A 20584-nucleotide genomic window follows, 5' to 3' on the forward strand; every position below is an offset into this window, starting at 1 on the left:
CGTCGTAGCTAAGATAGGGCGCACCATGTCGGTAGTTAGGGAAACTACCATCAAAATTGGTGACGCTAGTTTGGAGCTTTGCAGGATTAGTGTCAAATATTTTGACTTTTATCGTTCAAATCCCATTGTGGCCCACTGAAACAGTGGCATGCTTCCTTTTGAAGCCTGCTCAGAGCAGGCATTAAACGTGCGAAAATAATTGACGCAAGGAAATCTCTTAGATTTCTTTGCACCATTTTTTCACCCCCCCCCCTTCATGGGGGACCTCCCCTCGTTTGCATACATTAGGCCAGGCGCAGGCATAATGTAGCGCAAAGGGTCAGTGTTATGAAAAGTGGTGCTGCACCTAATGCAGTGACACTTTTCTTGCGCCCCTTGGCGCCCCCTAACGCGACCATGTGTGTGCCGTACTTAATATACAAAGTATTATGGCAGTAGTTTGGGGAACTAGTGTCAGAATTTTTGACGCTACAGTGGCGCGTTGCAGGATTAGCATTCAAAATTTTGATGCTAATCCTGCAAAGCACCGGGAGTCCCATTGAAAACAATGGGAGCCTCCTTTTAACACCTGCCCTCTCTTAGATTTCTCAGTGCCATTTTTTCGCCCCCCCCAATGGGGAAATGCCCACCTTGCATACATTATGGCTGGCGCAGGCATAATGTGGCACAAGGGGATACAAAGTGGCGCAATGCAAGCATTGCACCACTTTGTAATTATGGCTCAGTGTTTTTGGCCTTCTAACGCCACATTAACGCAGAAAAATGGCACTAATGTGGCGTTGGAATGGCGGTAGGCCCTCCTAACTCTGGGCCAAAGGGTTGCAAAGTGGATAAATGTAATGCATTGCGCCACATTGTAAATTTGGCATGGCGATTTTGGCCTCGTTGGGCCACATTAGCGTTAGAAAAAATGACGCTAATGTAGCGCAAGGAGGCACTAGGCGCTCTTAAATCAGCCCTGTAGTGTTGCTATGCTAACTTGAGGTCACATGCTGTGTGCATCACATGACACCATTCACTCTCAGCGGAGAAATCACCAGGCCTCAAGCCACAACTGTCTAAACTGTCTCAGTTAGACGCACAACGTTGGAAACATACGGTCTGCCGGATGCAGGCTTGAGGACTGGAGTCTAGCACCGTGTTGATGCCGCCTCGAGGCGTGAGGTCTCTCGGGTTCAGCGGATGCTGGAGCCACAGTGAGCTCACCCCAATGGTTGCTGGCTGTCGTTCCAGGGTAACCCAATGCCAAATAAGCAGTAATTAATTCTTGAATGTGATTTGTGGTTTGTGGAGAGGTTACCACGTGTTTTGCACGTGTTTAGGAACCGAGCAGTTTGGTTTCTACTACCTTGGGCCTATTGCTTGGTGATCTCAACCAATTGCAAAAGCATTACTGACAACAGAGATTATTGACAGTAATCTCAGTAGAGAGGCCAGTGTGTGAACGTGCATGGAGTCCTGGGAGGGAGGAGGATTATTCTACTGTGGAGTGCAGTGTTCTCAGAACCTACAACAGTGGCAGCTCCTACATATGGGTGGAGGAGCGTTGCCCCCTCCCCCACCAGCAGCCGCAAAACCTTTTAAAGAAAATAATAATAAACAATGTTTATTATCGTTTTTTTAAAAAGGGGTGGGGCCACGGGGGTGACGTGCAATGAGGGGGAGTGCTCAACATTCCCCCTCAGAGCACATGTGTGTTTGGCCGGCTGTCTCGGGCCGGCCAAACACACATGCACTGTAGGCTGTCTCGCTGGAGAGAGCCTGCACAGGCTCCCAGTCTTCCTGGGAGCACCCTGGCTGGGCGCTCACAGCCAATCCTGACGCTGCTTTGGGCAGCATCAGGATTGTCCACAGAGCAGGCTGGGAGCCTGTTCCTGCAGCAGCGACTAGGGACAGAGGAGTGCGGCGTGGGAGCGTGCCGAAGAGGAAAGTGTTTTTAAATTTTTTAATTTAATTTAGTTTTTCCACCGCTCCCCCTCCCCCTGAGCGTCTCCTCCCCGCCCCGCCCCTTTCGCTGCCCGCGAGCCGGTACTGACCTACACTAAGGTGATGCATACATGCACGTACCGCACATAAGTTGCTTGGCCAGTGCAAGCTACGTTAAGTCACTACCTTTTTTTGTTGGACGGCCTGTGGCTTGGTTCATACTATAGCAGTTTATCCCTTCTGTACCTTAGAGTCCGAACTTTATCGCAGTCCAGTGGTTTACCCACATCCTGCTATGAAGCGAGATTCTCATCTCTCTGGCCAGTGGAGAGGGTCAGGACTGAATACTTCTAAACTAGTTTTCGGCCCTCAGGAGAAGGACCGGGGCACTCTGGTTGGACACCCGAGGGGAAGCTATACAAACAACATGGCCGACTCATGTTAACCTCAGTTATCACCTTTCATGGCTTGTGGGTGCATATAATCCCCGGCTCCCCTCTGGCCACTCAGACTTAGTTATCTGAAGGGCATGGGCAACTCGGCCTTGCATCCTTCAGAGGTTGGTAAATTGAGTATCATTACATTTATTAATAGTGACACCTGCTATTTACAGCACTTAGAAATGGCAGAAGTGTGATATGAAGTGCTATGAAGATATCAAGCTGTCATTGTTACTCGTCTCTAAGGTTTAACCCTTTCTCCTGCAGGTGCATCCGCATTAACCGGAAGCAGCGCGTGGATGAGTCGCTGCTGCGGGCCTGCGACGCCAGCGGCCTGACCTACTCCGAGCTCCCCCTGCCCAACGAGATGTCTCTCTGGATCGACCCCAGCGAAGTCAGCTGCCGGTGAGTCACCGTGGTAGGGCTTGCCAAGGGCACACCTGAGGCAGCACCATTATACTTACTCCTGGCTGTTGGCAGGACGTCTTCCACGGGACAGCTGCAGCGGGTGCCAGGAGGGCGCGTCCCATTAGCGAAACATTCACAATAACTGGCAGATACTATATATTTCATAAGCCACCCTTAGTAAATACAGTTTATTGCAACCAAAAATGTGAACAGACAGGACTTTTGACTCGGGAAGTTTTGGCCTTCATTCTATGCACAAGATTTATGATTGTTTGCGCTGGTGTTCCTTTAGCATTAAACAACGCCACACCCTACAAAGTGCAGCACAGAACATTCTCCATGGGACCTTTGTGGTGAAGTTGACGCGAGCGCAGTGCCAAGCCTCACTGAGTGAGGGTGGCACTAATGAGGCAGGAACACCAAGAATCCAGACCCCCCAGACACACAAGGACATTGAGGGGCATATTTATACTCCGTTTGCGCCGAATTTGCGTCGTTTTTTTCGACGCAAAATCGGCGCAAAACTAACGCCATATTTATACTTTGGCGTTAGACGCGTCTAGCGCCAAAGTATGAGGAATGAGCGTCATTTTTTTGCGTGAACGCCTTCCTTGCGTTAATGAGATGCAAGGTAGGCGTTCCCGTCTAAAAAAATGACTGCGACGCAAATGCGTCGTATTTATACTCCCGGGCAAAAATCACGCCGGGAGTGGGCGGGGCTAAAAACCCTGCATTTGCGCCTCTTTTTAACGCCTGGGTCAGGGCAGGCGTTAAGGGACCTGTGGGCTCAAAATGAGCCCATAGGTGCCCTCCCCTGCCCCCAGGGATCCCCCCTGCCACCCTTGCCCACCCCAGGAGGACACCCAAGGATGGAGGGACCCATCCCAGGGACATTCAGGTAAGTTCAGGTAAGTATAATGTTTTTTTTTTTTTTATATTTTTTTGTGGCATAGGGGGGCCTGATTTGTGCCCCCCTACATGCCACAATGCCCAATGACCATGCCCAGGGGACATAAGTCCCCTGGGCTTGGCCATTGGGCAAGGGGGCATGACTCCTGTCTTTACTAAGACAGGAGTCATGTAAATGGCGTCTGGGCGTCGTTAAAAATGGCGCAAATCGGGTTGAGGCGATTTTTTTGCCTCAACCTGACTTGCCCCATTTTAAAACGCCCTAACGCCATTTTCCCCTACACCGGCGCTGCCTGATGTACGTGATTTTTTTTCACGCACACCAGGCAGCGCCGGTCTGCTAGCGCCGGCTAACGCCATTCAATAAATACTGCGCCCGCATGGCGCTTCAGAATGGCGTTAGCCGGCGCTAAACTTTTTGACGCTAAACTGCGTTAGCGCAGTTTAGCGTCAAAAAGTATAAATATGGGCCTGAATCTAGAGTCACACAAAGTGCCTTTGCAAGAGGCACTACCATCTATTCAAAACGGATTCAACGATGGCTGAAAGGAAATCACATGATATGTGCACATGCAATTTTGCAAAAAATGATCCCTTATGCCATTAACCCTTAGGCAGTCTGTGTGAAGAGTATTGCAGTTGACTGTGTGCCTTGAGTACAAAACGCACTTATGATACACTGGCCCCGCCTTCACGCCATTGCACAACACTAAATCATGTTTACCATCAGTCAAACAGTGTTATATAGGTATGCATGGCCAATGCCCTCATCGAAGCAGTACAAATTTGACCCTTTTGTGCAGTGCAACACAGGAGATTTTCATGCAGCTTATCAGTGCACAAATCTTTGTAAATCTACCCCCAACTCTTTTTTTATAATGACATATTGTCATCAAGGTACGAATGTGCTATCACCCAGACCCCAGCTATAATTCTCGATCTCTGTATGTTTTTTCAGATATTTTATTGTTATGGCTGGGCTGGATGACGTTATAAGGCGCACTGTCCCAGTCTGTGCCCACCCATAAACCAGGATTGTACATCATTTACAAAAAAAGCTCTCTGCGAAAGCGAGAACCAGCCTGCACTGGGGGCAGTGCTGCAGCGAAAGATGGCAACATTCTGAACCCCAAGAACATCTTTCACTGCCAGTAGCAGAAAGGCCTGGGTTTAGAAAGTGGTTAGTGACCAAACTCCCTCCAGGTGGGTGCAGTGTGGGAAAATTCACCCTTAGGGTAGCAAGTAGCTGTGCTCCACACCCTAGATAGTGTACAGTTAGTATGTCTCACTAGACTTTGCTCTGCATCAGTGTCAGTAATGTGCTCTGGGGATAAATGCAAACATGTCTTCATTTTCATGTTTTTTAGCCTCAAGCTAAACTCAGACAAAATGGAGATCTTCATCTCTGGAACCAAGCCATCTCCTTAGGATGACACGTGGTGGCCCACTGCCCTTGGTCCTCCTGCACCCTCCAGCCACGCACGCAACCTTGGGATCATCCTGGACACCCAACTGACCATGAAGCAACAGATCAATGGCGTCTCCTTGGCCTGCTTCAGCATCCTTCAAATGCTTCCCAAGATTTTCCACAGTTACCCGGGCCCTCATCTCCAGGCGCCTCAACTGCGGCAACACACTGTATGCCGGAACCACCAAGCAGCTCCTAAACCGCCTTCAGGCCATCCACAACGCCGCAAGACTCGTCCTTTACCTCCGTAGAAGGACCAGCATCACTTCCCACCTAAGGGTCCTCCACTGGCTCCCCGTACAGCAAACATACCTCTTCAAACTCCTTACGCATGCATACAGAGCCCTCCACGATGCCGGACCCACCTACAACAACAAGCACCTCACATTCCACCAACCAACCAGGGAACGCCACTCAGCCACGCTGGCTCAGGCTTATGTCTCCCGCATCCACTGTGAACGCTTCGCTGGGTGCTCCTTTTCTCACCTCACTGTGAAGTCCTGGAACTACCTCCCCCTCCACCTTCTCACGTCCCCCTCCCTGAAGGGAAACAACTCAAGACCTGGCTCTTCGACCACCACCCCCGCCAGCATGGTTGAGACCCGCAGCAACACACCAGCGCCTGGAGATCCCCCAGGATGACAAGCTTGTGCTAAACAAGAACCCCCTGATTTGATCTTGCATGAACTAAGGTAGACTCTTCATCTGTTTATGAACAAAGGTAGACTCTTCCTCTGCTCATGCACAGAAGAAGGAAGAGTCTACCTTTGTCCATGCACAAAGGTAGACTCTTCATCTGAGCATGAACGAAGGTAAACTCTTCATCTGTGTGTGAACGAAGGTAGACACTTTCTCTGTGCGTGAACTAGGGAAGACTCTTTATCTGCCCATCAGCGAAGGTACAGTCTTCTTATGTTCATAAACAAAGGTAGACCCACAGCTTCCCATGAACAAAGGTAGACTCTTCATCTGTGCATGAACACTCCCAGCTCTGAAAGCCTAATTTCTGGGCAATGTGTGATCCTCGTCAGCCCAGGCTGTGTACTAACTCTCTCCCTTCTCTCCCAGGCTTGGCGAGAACAGCAGCCACTTCACGGTCACTCCTGATGAGGGCACCAAGGACCATGGCAAGAAGAGCCCCTCAGAGCTGGAAACTTCTGACTACCACTCAGATGGCTCGGATTCCCCGTGCGAGAGCTCCTCCGAAGATGAAAGCATTCGTAAGCCAAAGGAGGAGGTGCGAACCCCCAAGGTGCCTGTCATCAACACAGTGAAGCAGGTAGGACACTTCACCTAGCAGTGTTGTACATGGAGGGTACCAACTGTAAACTATCACAGAAACAGGGGCTGGAGCTTAGAGCAGGCTGTAATAAGTGTTAGCAATGGGTAGGAAGAAACGAAGCATCATGGTGACATCACTTGCCAAGCAGCTTTCCGCACTAAGATAACTGGTGGAGAGCCCAGCCTAGAGACATCAGGGGATGCTGTAGCTCTGATCTGAGAGAGAGAGAGAGAGAGAGAGAGAGAGAGAGATAGAGAGCGCGTGTGTGTGTGTGTCCCAGTCCCTCTATTGCAATTGTAGGGGGGGTTGCAGAGGTGCATCAGAAGAACAGTTTATGGCTCCCAGTGCAGAGAAAGTAGGGGCAGGAGGTTTTAGGATCCAGGTTGAGGTGCATGGCGCAGACGTGTGTGGTTCTCAGTACAGGCAAATCAGGGGGGTGAGATGGCTTGAGAGCCAAAAGTGAGGTGCATGGCTGAGAGGGGTGGGGGTCCCAGTACTGTGGTAGCCCATCATGAGGCTTTGCAAGCCCTGAGTGATGAGCACTGGAAGAGCTGCCTCCAGACCTAGTGCTTGGAATAAATGTGGGGGTCGCAGCTCACTAATGAAGTACATTGATCAGTGGGGTCCCTACTGTAGGGCAGGAATGAGGTGCATTTAGAAAGAATCAGAGCCCAAATCCCGTCGATCATTCCTTACTCTTTTCTTATGTTTGTATGCGTCTCATATAGTTCTACTTTATTCCTCTCTCTTCTCATCTCCAATAGCTTCAATATACCCTTTCTGTCTCATCTGCGCTCTCCTCTCTCATTCCTCATTCTGTGGTCCCACCAACCCACTTCCCTTCATCTTTTCCACATATTTCCCATTCCTTCCTCTCTCATTTACTTCGGTCTGTTCTCCTTTTATATATCTAGTAGTTTACTCTCTCCTTCCATCTCCAGTCCGTCCTCTCTTTTTACGGTTTTGCGCGGGCTCATTTCTGTCTCCTCTCCAGACAGACATTCAATGCCTCTGTAACCACGTTCATGACTTTTTCTCCTCTGATTTCCCTCTCCTCTTAGGGCGCCCAGTACTTCTACCACCCTGCTCCGGCTGCACCGTTCTTCATTCCATACGGAAGCCGCAGTCTCAGCTTCATCCCCACTTACCAGCCCATGACCCTCTATTACATTTACCCCAAGGTCCAGAAGGTCTTTCCACAGCCCTCGCGGACTACCCGCCAGAAGCGTAAAGTGGCCAAGTCCTGAGGGCCGTGGCCTGAGCGCGTGGACTGCATGGCTGCCGCTCAGATCAATGGGCGGTAGCGGGGCAAACGCATCTCAGGGAAGGCCCACAGCCATGAAGACTACTCGCCCCGGACGTACTTGTGATTTCTTGAACCTGCGCCCTACCTTGAGCATCTCGGTCTGCCAGCTCAGCGACCATGGCGGTTATCAACTTTCTTTAAAAAAAAAAAAAAACAACGGCTGGGCAGGCTTTTGACTTTTTTGGGATCTTCAGCGGATGCTAAACATGATGTATACAAATAAGGTGAGTTTGGGGTTTGCTCTGTGCCCAACCAGTCTGAATTAGCGAATTTGTAGCCTCCTTTTCAAACACAAATCACAATCCATTCTTGAACTGTACACTGTTGCTCGTCTACCTCACAGGGAGTGCTGGCCAGCCCTGCTCTACAGCCGGACTTACTTTGCAACAAGAATGTCGCCCATTTCACTTTTGGACAGGAGTACGAAACGAAATATGGGTGAAATGTCATGAGACTTCATCGGATGTTGACCCAACCTCCCACCTCCACCAAACCAAACAAACTCTCATTGTCAAGAACAACATTGGTTCAGAAGCACTGGTGTCATCTCTGTGTGACGTACAATGTTTCCTGGAAGCGAGAAGGCTTGTCTAGCAACATTTGAATGACAAAAGTGAAAACCTGGGACAGAAGTGGGCCTTGTTCCAGCTCTGTATTCAATGACCTTGACAAAAACACAGAGACCTGAAGCAATTAGGAGGCCTAGATGCCATCTGGAGGTGGGATTGTCAAATGGGTGAGATTTGGGCAAAGCACATTGAGGTACGTGGCAGCTTTTTTTTTTTCTTGGACTCTGCAATTATTACCCCAGCAGGGACGATAAATGCAGTAAATCCTGATGGGTCAGTGCTGCAAAAGGCATCATTTGGAAAGCTCATTGAATTCAACCTACGAACGAGAGTTCAGACTTACTTTGCAGGACGTCTATAGTGAATTGTGTTTTTTTCGCTAGCATTGGTGACTCAAGCATTGATTTCATGTTTAATTATACCACAATTTTTGTTCAAACTCGACATCGGGATAAACCCTCAGAGTCAAAGGGGCTATGAGAGGGACCTTGGTCAATCTACTGTTGGCAAAACTCCTTTATATGATTGTGAAAAAAAGGGACCATTCAAAACAAAAGTAAAGGGGAGATAATGACAAAAAGTGCTCCTGTGACTGTGAAACTGGACGTATGTGAACTACTGCAGCCGGCTTCAAGGCACTGTGAAGCGCTTAATAGAAAATATTTAATTTTAATGGGAACATCTGGAAAAATGTGTGCTTTACAAAAACCTGATCTGATGGTGGGGCCATGAGGGAGTGGGGAGGTGGATGGCTTGGAGTTGGTGGTGATGAAGAAAGCCAGGTTTAAGTGAAAGAGGGAACACTGCAGGTTAATATTTGCACCCCGACTCTAATACATTTCCCATGAGTCCCACTGTTTTCATCTGCCCTTTCGATATAATCAGTTATGTTCAAGGCTGCTCATCAATGCAGCAACCAAGACTACAAATTCCAGAATGCACGGCACTGACAGCTAAACATGTCAATAATGTTGTGTCACGTGTAGAGCTAGAACATTTGAGTAGAGCTAGATCTTGAGCTAATTCCACTGTTATGCATCCACATGCTACATTCTGCACGTATGTGCGCCACCCTGGATGCATAACCATACCTGACCGCAGAATTCCATATTTGATTTTTACGCTTCATGATGTGAATTTGTGTAGTATGGTGCAGCAATTAATGTGCTTGGATACTGACTGTTTGATGCTTTTAACCAAATGGGCTTACATAGATGCTTAAATATTTAATTTTAATATATTGTTTAATAACTGTCCTGTTTGGAGGCAGCACTGGAAACTCATTGCTTCTCGTTCACACACAGGTCTGTAATTCTGCTTCGCTTTTACACACCCAAAGGTCAACTGCTACCTGCATGAGTCTGTCTTGAAACCTCTTAGCAGAACCAAATTATCCTTTGGCTCCTAATCACCGTGTGGCAGAATACGAAATGGGGAAAATAATGGAACGCCACGTGCTTGACACGTGTAAACGTGGCCGCCATCTTGGAAGAGATGGTGATTCTGTTTAGTAGAAGGAGAGCCATTTTAGAAACCACAGTGAAAATGCACAGTCTGCTGGAAAATGTGAAATGAAAGAAAACAATATTTGAAGGCATTGAGCCTAGAGACTTGATGCCTAATTTCTGTGTATGACGGAAGAATGCATGTTCAGCAAATCGAAATTTCTGCATCTTACTGAAGAACTAAGCAGTGTTTTTTTGGTTTTCAGTGGAGCGCCCACTGAATAAAAGTGCAAACAAAGGTGTTCCAAGGTGGACGACTTTCAGTGTGTCCTCCTAGTGTGGTCCGATGTGCCTTCGACCATTTTTCCTTGACAAAAATATCACAAAATATCCTGTCTTTTTTGATGCACATTTCTTTGGGAGTGCGCGTCATTGCAACTCTCAGGGTAGCTCTTACTATGCTTCAAAGTTTTCGAAGAATATATAGGTGGTGTGCACTGTTAAAGTGGGAACACTTGAGATATTATGACATATTTGCTTTAAAAGTCGTGAGACATCTGGTAACAAGTGCCTGAAAATCTTTGTAATATTTCTCATACTGTAGCTATGTGTTTTTACCGCCTGTTTGCTTTACTTTCCTTGAACGAGACTATTACAATCCCAACTGTAATCTCCCAGGGAAGCAGTTAGGGCTCATGAGACCATAAACAGGAATTGACATTACAATGAAATGTCTGGAGGCTACAGGTGTTGCAAAAACAATCACATACGAAGTCCAAATGTCAGTAAACAAGAACTTAAAAGAACAAGAAGTTAAAAAAATTAAACTAATCAATCAAAATAATAACTCCTCCCACCATTCAGTGTTTGTTTAATTTTTCTTATGGCTGTAACTTTTGTTTTACAGCTGAGAGTTGGCTGTGTTTTAAGGGCCTTCTTTCTAATACCACAGCTATAGGCTTGTTAGCCCCAAATGTGTGTAATCTTCTATAGGGCAGATTTAAGTGCTCCTAGCACCTCTTGGACCACATTAGTGTACATTTTTTTTTTTTTACGCTAATGTGGCCCACTGAGGCCAAAATCACAATGCCAAAAGTACAAAGCGGCACAATGCATGCATTATGCTATTTTGTAGCCCTTTGCACTACATTATTGTATGCAAAGGTGGCATTCTCCTTTTGGGGAAGGGCATAAAAATGGTGCAAAGAAATCTAACAGATTTCTTTGCGTCATTTTTTTCCTGGATTTTTAAAACCTGCTCAGAGTTGGCGTTAAAAGGAGGATCCCAATGGTTTCAATGGGCCTCTGGGTGCTTTCCAGGATTAGCATCAACATTTTTGACGCTAATTCTGCAAAGCTCCGAACTAGTGTCAAATCTTCTGACGCTAGTTCCTTAACTACCTCCATGGTGCGCTGTATATTAAATACGGTGCACACATGGTGGAGTGAGGGCGGTGCTAAGGAACGCAAGAAAAGTGACTTTTCATAAATCTGCCCATTAGTGTTTTAAATTTTCCCACATGGTATAAATTTTGGCTTCCAGAGGAAACCTACTGTGTGCAGTATTTGTATGCAGTGAATCACTGTGTCATTTACCTGGAATAAAAATGTGTGATATTTTCCTGGTCCCAGATACCCCTTCTCTTCCAGTCAAGGTCCCACTGTGCACTGTATTCTGTAATTAGTTGTACAGTGAGTAAACTAAGCCAGCCTCTTGTACCTCATGCTCTTACTGAACTTTTGTCGCTCAGTCCTCTACTGACAGCAGCTCACCATTGACTGAAGTGATTCAGAAATGAAACTGTGAAGGTCCTGTCTGACTGCACATTTAGACAGTAGTTTCCTTATCAAAAGGTTTGGATCACAAACTAAAATCTGCTGATTTAGTAGAACTTCACAGGATTATTTTGACTCTGGTTGCTTTGTAGATATTGGTTAAAAGGTTTTTACTCATATTTCTGCACTGCCGCTGATTGCGAACTGAGCGCAGATCGTGATGCTCTGAGTTTCTACTCATTTTTACGGCCAGTTATTAGCTGGTGGTAAAAGCAAGGGGGACATGTGTCAAGGAAGAGCACAAACACTGTTACCGCACCTTGTACCTCAATTTTTCACCGCATGTGTGAATCTGATAAAAACAACTCACCATGCACCTGTGGCAAATTTGCACTGTTGTTGTTTTTCACTTTTTACACTAGGGTTTATGGGGCTCCTCATTTTCCAAAGATGTGTCATTATGTAGCTCTTTTTTAGGTTAGGAGATTTGTGTGGGGCAGGTTAGGGGGTGCTGTAAAGTACCTTGCTTTTCTAAATAATTAACAAAGCTGTGATGAAGGTTCTGCTTCCTGGTAGGATTTCACTCGAAAAAAGGAAATCAGACAGAGACATTTCTCCACAAACTCATAGTCAGACTGCAACATCACTCCAGGAACCTGATGCAAGACTGTGGCATCACTGTTGGAAACAGATGTCACTCTATGAATCTAACATCAGCTATCGAGAAGCCTGAGCTTTGGCTTTGGAGGTACCAGGGAGGATCTAAAACATTTTATGTGCGAAAGGTTTCTACCTCTAAGATACTACGTTCATATTATTGCATCCTGACAGTAGTTTAGTACTCGATGTGTGCAGCAAACAGTGGTGTGCATTTCAGACATTGCTAAAGCTTTTATGCTTTTAGTGTAGTTGAAAAGTGTCTGCAGTGGCGTTCACCACTGCCTGGGTAAACAAGTCGTTTTATTTATGTCTGTTCTGTCATATGTCAAGCTTCCAGCCATTCTGCACTCAGTATCTGTGGTGATGAGGTGCTGTGGATGTAGGCAAGTCCCGCTACTGACTCACCCCTACACTGGAACAAGAGGGGTTTGGGTGTTAGCTTCCCACATCTACCATAGATATTCTTCCACAGAAATGGAGCCTTTTTTATTAATTAATTTGTACATGTCTTGAAATATTTATAAATGCCATGTAAATACTTCTGTGGACCGGGGTTCTGTGAAATGAAATTAACTGTTTTTATTATTGTATTGTTTTTATATAACCTGTGTCTTTTACGCAGAAGAGACTTATGAACTAATTTTTTAAAATATGTACAAAACAATAAATTGTTTATATTCAGAAGTGCAATGAGCTTTGAGATTGTTGCATTGTTACGAAGAGATGTCTATGTGTACGAACCTGTCTGTATGCATCTGTTGGTTTCAAGTTGGTGCCCCTGGTCATGTTGACCTGTAAACTGTGAAACTGCCCTGTGTTAAATGCACTCTTCTTTCACTTGAGGTACCCCTGGTATTGGTCACCTGTACATTGGTGAATTTGTGCTCTATTACCTCCAGTCATCTGTTACTTCTGGAGCCCATGGTATTGGCGAGCTGTGCACTGTAAAACTGTCAGATGTTACTTGCTGTCTTATTTCCCCATCGAGAATCCTAGCAGGGTTGGGCTGCATGCCGTCCAGTTGTTTCATGTGACCTGCTGTCCTCCCTCTCTTAGTAACCCTGGTAATGTTGTATTTACATAGTGAAGCTGCCTTCCCTTTACCCACGGTCCTCTCTCTCCCTCAGTAATCCTGATAATGTTGCCCTGCACACTGTGGAGATGCCTTGTGTTACCTGCAATCCCCTCTCTCTCTCTTTCTCTCAGTAACCATCGTAATGTTGCCCTGCACACTGTGGAGATGCCTTGTGTTACCTGCAATCCTCTCTCTTTCTTTCTCTCTCTCTCTCTCTCTTTCTCTCTCTCTCTCTCTCTCTCAGTATCCCTGGTAATGTTGTATTTCCACAGTAAAGCTGTCTCGTGTTACCCGCAGTCCTCTCTCTCCCTCAGTAATCCTGGTAATGTTGCCCTGCACACTGGAGATGCCTTGTGTTACCTGCAATTCCCTCTATATCTCTCTCTCGCTCTGTATCCCTGTTAATGTTGTATTTACACAGTGAAGCTGCCTTCCCTTTACCCACGGTCCTCTCTCTCCCACAGTAATCCTGGTAATGTTGTATTTACACAGTGGAGCTGCCTTCTGTTACCCACGGTCCTCTCTCTCCCTCAGTAATCCTGGTAATGTTGCCCTGCACACTGTGGAGATGGCTTGTGTTACCTGCAATCCTCTCTCTCTCTCTCTGTCTCTCTCTCTCTCTCTCTCTCTAACCCTGGTAATGTATTTACACAGTTAAGCTGCCTTGTGTTACCCGCAGTTCTCTCTCTCCCTCAGTAATCCTGGTAATGTTGCCCTGCACACTGTGGAGATGCCTTATGTTACCTGCAATCCTCTCTCTTTCTCTCTCTCTCTCTCTCTCTCTAACCCTGGTAATGTTGTATTTACACTGTGGAGCTGCCTTGTGTTACCCGCAATCCCCTCTCTCTCTCAGTAACCATGGTAATGTGTCCTGCACACTATGAAGCTGCCTTGTGTTACCCGCAGTCCTCTCTCTGTCAGTAACTCTGGTAATGATGACCTTTACACTGTGATGCTGTCTTGTGTTACCCGCAGTCCTTTCTCTCCCTCAGCAACCCTTGTAATGTTGGCATGCACACTGTGGAGATGCCTCGTGTTACCTGCAGTCCTCTCTCTCTTTCAGTAACCCTGGTAATGTTGTATTTATACTGTGAAGTTGCCTTGTGTTATCCGCAGTACTCTCTCTCTCTCTCTCTCTTTCTCTCTCTCTCGTAATGATGTCCTTTACAATGTGAAGCTGCCTTTTGTGACCCACTATCCCCTTTCTCTCGGTAACCCGGGTATTATTGGCCTTTATGCTGTGAGGCTGCCTTGCGTAACCCACAGTCCTCTCTCTCTCTTAGTAACCCTGGTTATGTTGGCCTGCAGAATGTCAAGCTGTCTCGTGTGACCTGCAGTTGTCTCCCTCTAGCTCTCTCTCAGTAACCCAGGTAATGTTGGCCTGTACACTTAGAAGCCATGCATGGTGGAGGGTGTCCGTGTTTAAACCAGAAGTTCAGGCGAACATCATCAACACACCTTTCTTTGGAGAACAGTTGTTCGGAAGTACAGTAGATGAAATCCTACAACAGCTGAAAAAGGACAACAATACAGCTAAATTGATGGGAGCTCTGCAATTTAGAATAATCTGAGAAGAAGATCAACACTGGTATGGAGGCTGGCAGGAAAAGGAAGTTTCCCTACTCCGACCTCTAATCATGGGTTGCAAGGCACAGACACAGACAACACCTCAGCACTGGCAGTTGCAAACACAAGTACGGCAGTCCTTTCAGGGACATGCACGAAGAAGAGCCCCACTGAGGAGCACCTCCCACCAGTAAGTGACTCTGCACTCCATCAAGGCCTCTCACACACAACACCAGTGGGAGGCAGGATAAAGAACTTCCTTAAGGAGTGGAGGAAGATAATGTCAGACAATTGGATTTTAAATATCACAAAAAATTAGATATTGCATAGAATTGATCAAAATACCTACAGGAAGGGGGCGGAGAAAAAAGGTCCACTCAAAGGTAGAAACATCCCATCCACTCAAGGAAATAGAGGAGTTGCTGGAAAAGAGAGCAATAGAAAGGGTGCCCAGAACAGAGATTAATTAGGGAAATTACTCAACATATTTCCTTATCCCAGAACAAGACAGAACCTTATGTCCGATACTAGACCTACGGTTTATAAACAGGTTTATAAAGACACAAAAAGTCAAAAGGACAACTCTGCAAGAGGTCATTCTACAGTTGCAAGAAGGAGATTACATGGCAACCATAGATCTAAAGGATGCTTGTTTGCACATCCAAATGAATCACAAACACAAGATATTTGCATTCTACCAATTCAAAGTGCTGGCGTTCGACATAAAATCTGCACCAAGGGTGTTTACAAAATGCCTAGTAGGAGTAGCAGTCCATTTACCAAAGACAAAGGATACACGGTTATCCTTACTGAGAAGACTGGGTAGTAGGAGATAACTTGCTAAGCAAATGCAAAGCACATATACAGTAAGTGTTAACACTTTTCAAAATAGGATTTTCAATAAATACATAAAAATCTTCATCAAATCTAGAACAGGAAAAGATATTTCTACAAGCAAGAATGAACTCAAAAGAGGCAAAAGCGTATCCCTGCAAAAAGGGAATAGCGTCAATACTTCACGAAACTCTCCTGTACCAGAAGGGGCAGTCTAACAGTGAGGACTGTGGAGAAAATTATGAAGAAAATGGCCTCCTGTATCTTTCTCATTCCATATGCAAGACTACATATGAGACCAATTCAGGAATGTCTACAAAACCAATGGTCACAAGCTACAGGGAGTTGGGAGATTCTAGTGGCTGTCACGCAGAGAATACAGGAGGAGATGGCATGGTGGAACAGATCACATTTAGCAGTGGAGAGAACTTTTACTCAACCAACTCCAACAGTACCCATTACTACAGACGCTTCACATATGGGTGAGGGAGCACATATGCGCTCACTCAGTCAGAGGTGTATGGGGTAAAAAGAAGCAGTCTGGCATATCAGTGGCCTGGAACTAAAAACTGGGTTCCTAGACTTAAAAGCCTTTCAGAAAGAGTTGTGGGGTAAATCCTTATTAATCCAAACAGACAATACTACAACTATGTTTTACCTCAACAAGCGGGAAGGAACTCCTCTGTTCTATCAAGACTAGCACAGGAGATCTGGAAGCTGACCAGTCAGTGACAAATTTACCTAACAGCAGTTCACCTTACAGGGAAAGACAATGTCTAAGTGGACAAGTTAAGCAGGCAAGCATCATTCTCCCACGAATGGGAACTCAATCAAGCAGTGCTCCAACAGATATTCGAGCACCAGAAATAGACCTATTTGCAATGAAAACAAAATGCAAAATGCCAATACTTTGCATCCAGACATCCACACCACTAATCCTTAGGGAATGCTCTGTCAGTAAACTGGTGATGTGCTTACGCTTTCCCCCCGATACCACTGTTACACAGAATAATCAATGAATGCAAACAAGACAAGATGGCGCTAATACCTTTTGCCCCTCACTGGGCAAGACAAACCTGGTACTTAGAACTAATACGAATGGCACAGGGTAGCATTCAGAAATTACCAAGACAACATGACCTGCTGTCAGTGCAGGTCAGGTGAGTGTTCCATCCAGAACCAGAGTCTTCCCATTTGGCAGCAAGATGCTTGAAGACTTGGGTCCATATTTATGGGGAATTGGCGTAGGGCAGCGCCACAAGTTTTCCTGTTGTGCTGCCCTACGCCAATGTGAAAGGGCAGGAATGCATGGTATTTATGAAATACGGTGCATTCCTGTCCTTTCCCCTGCGCTGGTGCACAATTGGCTGCCTAGTGCCAACGCAGGCACCCTTGCATCATGCAAGATTGTTTTTGTGCAGGAAGAAACACCTTCCTGCACAAAAACAATCCAGAGAGGCGTTTTCCTCTTTTCACATGGAAAGAGGAAAAAACAAGGAGAAATAGAAATATTTTTCCTCATTGCGCCTGCTCTGGGGAAGCATAAGGTTTTGGCGCTGCCCAAGGTTTACATGATTAAGTAAATCTGGGGCAGTGTCAAAATCCATGGGTGCTGCTTGGGAAAACCCACTGCAACGCCCTGGAACACCTCCCTGGCACAGAGTAAGGCAATGCGGCAACTTGTGCTGCTTTGTCTTATTCCATATCTATGAGGCCATGCGAAGCCATGCCGTGTGCCTTTGCGTGGCCTCATAGATATTGTTCATAGGCTTGCGCCAACAGAACGCAAAAACAGTGACGCTCCGGCAGCACAAGTCTCTCAAAAATATGCCCCTTAAAGTTTGGACATCTGGGCTTACCAGAAAACACAATGGCCATTTTCAGAGAAGCAAAAACGTCAACAACAAGGAAATGTTACATAGCCAAATGGGAAAGGTACTCAATGTGGTGCCAAAGAATGGACTTATTGCAGGAAAATGCTAAGGACACAACAGTCCTGTAGGACGCTGGCCTGGTGTGTGGTGGCTACCTATGGTACTTACACCTTATACCAGGTCCAGGGTTCCCCTTGCAGTGAAATGTGGGCAGTGTCTAGAAGCCAGGCTCTAGAGGTAGCTGTGGATGAGCAGCCAAGGCTCATCTAGGAGACATGCAAAGCTCATGCAGTGCCGCTGCAGTCACACAGCACTTACACACATGAAAGTAGACACACTAAATATGTATGTAAATATGTCAGAAATAGGCATAAATAGCAGTAGAAAACAGTACAATAGCAATAGGCAATAGTGACCCTAGGGGAGCCCAAACCATTTACTAAAAAAATGGAATGCACATACAGGACCCCCACCTAGGATGTAGAATCTGTTGAAGGGAGCTGGGGGAACTAGGAAACCCCAAAGATAAGTACCACTGTGACCCCCAGCGACCAGGAAGAAAGGAGTAAGTTACTGGATTTTCTCCAGAAAATGCAACACCAGACAAGACTGCAAGAAACCAGCAGTGGATTCCTGAAGAAGACCTGTGGAAGAAGGGAACCTAGTCCAAAAGTCAGAGAAGTGTCCACTGGGGGCAGGAGCCACTACCCAGCCGTCTGTGGCTGCAGGAGTTGGTCGACAGTAGGATGAAGATGGTCAACAATGTAGCCCTGGAGTCTGTGAAGAGTTCCTGGAGGATGCAGTCCACGTCCCACACCGGAAGGAAGATTGCAGTTGGTCAGTGGCCTGGAAAAGCCACCAACAAGCCTTGGCAAAGGCAGAAGTCGTGATGGAGCAAAAGTGGAGCTGCCAGGGACCAGCAAGGACCAGGAGGACTCAACTTTCGGGGGAAGTCCTGGGAGGACCATCAGAAAGGCAGAGAGTCCACAGAAGAAAAGACAGCCCCCACAGGAGACCCACTGGAAGAGGACACAGGAGTCGCAGAGGAGCCCATGCAGCACAACTGAAGAAGGGTCACACGCCGCAGGAGAAGCACGCAGAAGGCTGTCCGCCGCAGGGAAGAATGCTGGGGGCTGGGGCTACACTGTGCCTGAAGATCCCTTGGAGGAGATGCCAACAAGCCTTGGTAGCTGCATGAGATGCAGTGCACGGGGGTACTGTCCTGCGTGGGCAGGCAAAGGCTTATCTCCACCAAAGTTGGACACCTGGTACAGAGGACCAAGGGTATCACTCCAGACCACCACCTGTGATGCAGGATCCATGCAGCTCAGGATGAGATCCACAAAGCCGGTCATCATTGCAGTTGGTGCCTGCGGATGCAGGGGAGTCACTTCTTCCTTCTCGCACAGACTGAAGACTTGCCACCCTCAGAGGATGCACAGCTGGGGAAATGATGCAGAAGCTGGAAGGAACAATGTTGCAAGCAGAGTCTTTGTCATGGATGCAGATTGCCGGTTCCTGGAGGGTCCAGTCGCAGTTCCAGTGGCCAGAAGTCGAAGTAGAGGTTGCAGAGGAGTCCTGCTGGAATCTTGCAAGCCGAATCTGAGGACCCACCCCAGAGGATGACTCTAAATAGCTCTGAAAGGGGGATTGGTTACCTAGCCAGGTGACCACCTATCACAAGGAGATTTTAATGTCACCTGCCTGACCTGGCCACTCAGATGCTCCCAGAGGCCTCTGCCCACCTTGGATTCAAGATGCAAGAATCAAGGGGCACTCTGGAGGAGCCCTGGGCACCACCCCTGAGGTGGTGATGGACAGGGGAGTGGTCACTCCCCTGTCCATTGTCCAGTTTGTGCCAGAGCAGGAACTGGGGGTCTCTGAACCGGTGTAGACTGGTTTATGCACAGAGGGCACCAAATGTGCCCTTCAAAGCATACCAGTGGCTTGGGGAGGCTACCCCTCCTAAGCCATTAAACACGTATTTCCAAAGGGAGAGGGTGTTACCCCCCTCTCCCAAAGGAAATCTTTTGTTCTGCCTTCCTGGACTTGAGCAGATCAAGCAACAGGAGGGCAGAAACCTGTCTGAGGGGTGGCAGCAGCGTGGGCTGCTCGGAAAACTCCAGAAGGCTGGTAGGAGCAATGCTGGGGGCCCTCTAAGGGGCCCCAGAGTACATGGAATCCTACTTTCAATACTGGCAACAGTATTGGGGTATGATTCCGACATGTTTGATACCAGACATGCTCAGTGACTTGGTGCAGTGACCTCTAGTGAAGAGGTGCATGCACCTTTTCACGCAGGCTGCAATAGCAGGCCTGTAGACACATTTTACATGAGCTCCCCAAGGGTGGCATAATACATGCTGCAGCCCCCGGGGATCCCCTGGTACCCCAATGCAATACCTGGGTACCATATACTAGGGACTTACAAGGGAGTACCAGTATGCCAAATGTGGGGTGTGTGTGGGCAAGCAACCAAATTTACAGGGAGAGAGCATAATCACTGGGGTCCTGGTTAGCAGTATCCCAGTGAGCACATCAAACACACTGGCAACAGGCAGAAAATGGGGGTAGCCATGCCAAGATAGAGGGTACTTTCCTACAAGTCCTAAAATACCTTCTGCACTTACTAGACTGCAAACTAACTTATGCATCATTAAATGTACATCTAGCAGCGATTGTGGTCTACACAAGAGATCAAATAGGCAGAAGTTTCTCCAGAACACCAATCATAAAACAATTCCAGGAGGGAGCAAAGAGAAAAGCACCACCCGGATGGATGCCAGCGCCCACATTAAACCTAAACAGAGTACTAACACAACGAATGAGGCAAGGTGGATCCTAGAAGGTGACCCCTGACACATCTATTCTGCTGGACATGGTGTCTGTTCTGTTGGGGTGCTCTTCAGATTGAGGCAGATGAAGGGGGCAGCGCCTTCTACACCAGGCACTGAATGGGTGACAAACCTGGCACTGAATATACTAGCGGTTACTGCAATGTGTCTATATTAATTGCCTTGTTATATTTTTAGATCGAGCGTGCAAT

At 47.0% G+C, this 20584-nt stretch overlaps 1 protein-coding gene across 1 annotated transcript in view; it reads left to right on the forward strand.

The window, feature by feature from the left end:
- LOC138246572 (protein BTG3-like) overlaps positions 1 to 12882 on the forward strand; it is a 42338-nt gene extending 29456 nt beyond the window's left edge. Inside the window, exons 3-5 of the mRNA XM_069201255.1 lie at positions 2634 to 2771; positions 6220 to 6430; positions 7495 to 12882. Of these exons, the coding sequence (XP_069057356.1) occupies positions 2634 to 2771; positions 6220 to 6430; positions 7495 to 7680 (535 nt within the window). The 3' untranslated portion in view covers positions 7681 to 12882. The remainder of the gene's footprint in view (positions 1 to 2633; positions 2772 to 6219; positions 6431 to 7494) is intronic.
- Positions 12883 to 20584: the final 7702 nt, after the last annotated feature.

The sequence above is a fragment of the Pleurodeles waltl genome, chromosome 7, assembly GCF_031143425.1.
Source record: "Pleurodeles waltl isolate 20211129_DDA chromosome 7, aPleWal1.hap1.20221129, whole genome shotgun sequence".
NCBI lineage: Eukaryota > Metazoa > Chordata > Amphibia > Caudata > Salamandridae > Pleurodeles > Pleurodeles waltl.